At 37.3% G+C, this 2444-nt stretch overlaps 1 protein-coding gene across 2 annotated transcripts; it reads right to left on the bottom strand.

Annotated features, from left to right (window-relative positions):
- Nucleotides 1-11: 11 nt before the first annotated feature.
- On the bottom strand, nucleotides 12-2390 carry LOC116629684 (septin-10). Of its 2 annotated transcripts, XM_032399917.1 has the most exons (2): nucleotides 1317-2390; nucleotides 1045-1186 (listed from the first exon to the last, which is right to left on the bottom strand). In XM_032399917.1, the coding sequence occupies exons 1-2, from the start codon at nucleotides 2341-2343 to the stop codon at nucleotides 1131-1133; spliced, it is 1083 nt and encodes a 360-aa protein (XP_032255808.1). In that variant the 5' UTR covers nucleotides 2344-2390; the 3' UTR covers nucleotides 1045-1130. The 2 variants fall into 2 exon arrangements, with proteins under 2 accessions (XP_032255807.1, XP_032255808.1); XM_032399916.1 differs by having other exon boundaries at nucleotides 12-2390.
- Between the last annotated feature and the right edge of the window lie 54 nt (nucleotides 2391-2444).

Raw genomic sequence — 2444 nt, 5'->3', positions numbered from 1 at the left:
TCAAGAGTAAGTGTCAATTTTATTTAGGGTATTCAAGTACAAAAAATGAAAATTTATATACCAATGACTGTTAAGAAAAAATTAGAAGGCATTAAATTGTTCTAAGAACGCTACAAAGGCACTGAATTCAAATATCCCTTAATATATGGATTATCTAAATTTTCATCTTTAATATTCAGTTGCTCACAGTTATTTTCTTAAGAAATATTTTTAATAAGATGATTCTACCTTATGATTTTTCCCCTGGAAAACAGAGTTTTAAACAACAAGTATGTAAAACATTCTAATGAAATAGAGTGGCAATACCCCAGGTTCAAAGGTACTCATCACTAGATGATTTATACCTAGATGTTTTTACTTTTACACACATCTTGTTTCATCACAACAATACATCAACCACAATAAGGCACACTGAATTGTGGAAGGCCATGTTACATAATTTGATACAAAAGCTTAGGATCATGTTACCAATTGGATAATGGTATCAAAAACTAAAAAAAAGTTCTATGAAACTATTAAGAGGTTAGAGCTTCAGGTACATAATACATTTTAAAACATATTTCCCAAAATTTACCTTTAGTATGTACAAAAAAGGAGTTCATCTTGGAATATAAATGCAATCAGATAGCCATATAATGAATGACTTCTGTATTTTCAACGGCATTGACACTTTGCTCTGTGGTACAATGCATGTAAGTGACAATAACTGGGCAACAGGGGAAATGATTTAGATTCATCACAAACCAGCAACTTGAAAACTTCTAACAACAGTGAATATAAAAGTGGTATCACCCACTGTGGCTTATGTATTAACCTTATACTTAAAAATATTTTTCCATAAATGGCAGTAACTACAGCCATTTGCCAAATATAGAATAAATGATACAGCAAATAAAAACAGCAAGAAAATCAAAGTATACTTCTAACATTTTAATAATTTTTGCTTGTGATGACCTTCTGTGATCTGGAACCTTTGTTTTACATAAAATTGGAGTTCTTACGGTCCTTGTCCTTCTTCAGGTTGCTGCCCGATGCCATGTAGGACTGGTTCTGGTATATCTCTGAGGTAGCTTTCTTTTTTGAGAAAGCAATTATTTCTTCTTCCAAGAGTCTTCTCTTCTCTTCAAGCTTCATTCTCTCTTCTTGGTGAACTCTTTTAAGGTGTTCAAATTTGGCCTGCAGCTCTCTTTCAGCTTCTTTCAATATGGCTTCTTTCTCCTTTACTCGCTGCACAAACATCTGCTTCATTTCTTCTTCCTTCCTCTGACGTTCACCATAAAATTCATGTCTTTTGGCTTCATAGGTTTCTTGAAGACTGAGTGGCTTATTCTCTGGGCTCACATCTGTAAAGCCCATTTCCTCCAGTTTGCAACGCCTGTAAAGTTCATAATGCCTAGTGTGGGTCTGTTCTCGCAGATCTTCCATGTTTGTACAAATGAGCATTTCCCGGAGCTTTACAAAGTCACAGTGGTTTTCATTTTCCACTTGTACAACACCCCAAGGGTACTGGCGAGCTTTGACCATCTTATTTCCAACTTTTACCTCATCCATACTTCCTACAACAGCAAATGGCAAATGTCCATTCATTGAAGCATTGATTTTAGCAATAGTTTCATCATCTGTTGGAAACTGATATATCTGAACACCGTTGCTAACCAATTCACTCATGAGCTTGATCTTAAACTTCTGTAATTCAGCTTTAGAAATTGCATCTGCTTTGGCAATCACTGGTATAATGTTCACCTTGCTGTCAAGGCTCTTCATTGTTAAGAGATCCAGTGTCTTCAGAGAGTGACCTGTGGGGGAGATGAAGTAGAGGCACACATGGATGCGAGAATCGTGGTAGTTAAAGAGAGAGCGCTTGATCTTCAGCTCCTCTTGGAGATAGGCCTCAAACTGAGCATCTATGTAGTCAACTATCGGTTGGTAGCTCTCTTCTTTGTTTATTTGGTCACCAAATCCTACTGTATTCACAATGGTCAATTTCAATCGAACATTACTTTCATGGAGTTCATATGTCTGGGCTTTAAGTCTAACATGTGGGTAAAAATGTGAGGATCCATGGTCTTCAAAATTAGTATTAAACAATGTGTCAATCAGCGTTGATTTTCCAATTCCAGTCTCCCCCACACAGAGAATATTAAAACAGAAGCCTTGCTGAATGGATCTATTGACCAGCTGATCAGGCAAACTCTCAAAACCAACATGGCCAGACATAGTTAAAGAACGAATATTTTCTTTTTTTTGTTTCTGTTCATCATCAGATACTTGTGAGGACAGACAAGTTGTTTTTGTTGGCATGTGAGACTGACAGAGCAAGTGCCGCGCCACCTCAGAGGTCATGGTCCCGAGCGAGAGCTGAGCGAAGGCGGGGGTCCCAGTGAAGCGGGGGTCTCCTATTTTTCCTCTCTTATTCTCCCAAATTCTACATGGCTTCTCATTGC

The sequence above is a fragment of the Phoca vitulina genome, unplaced genomic scaffold (assembly GCF_004348235.1).
Source record: "Phoca vitulina isolate PV1807 unplaced genomic scaffold, GSC_HSeal_1.0 scaffold2183, whole genome shotgun sequence".
Taxonomy (NCBI): domain Eukaryota; kingdom Metazoa; phylum Chordata; class Mammalia; order Carnivora; family Phocidae; genus Phoca; species Phoca vitulina.
This window is presented reverse-complemented; position numbering and strand designations above follow the sequence as displayed.

What these genes read in the sequence shown, in the direction of transcription:
- LOC116629684 (XM_032399916.1), bottom strand. Translation starts at nt 2,343, where the DNA reads ATGACCTCTGAGGTGGCGCGGCACTTGCTCTGTCAGTCTCACATGCCA.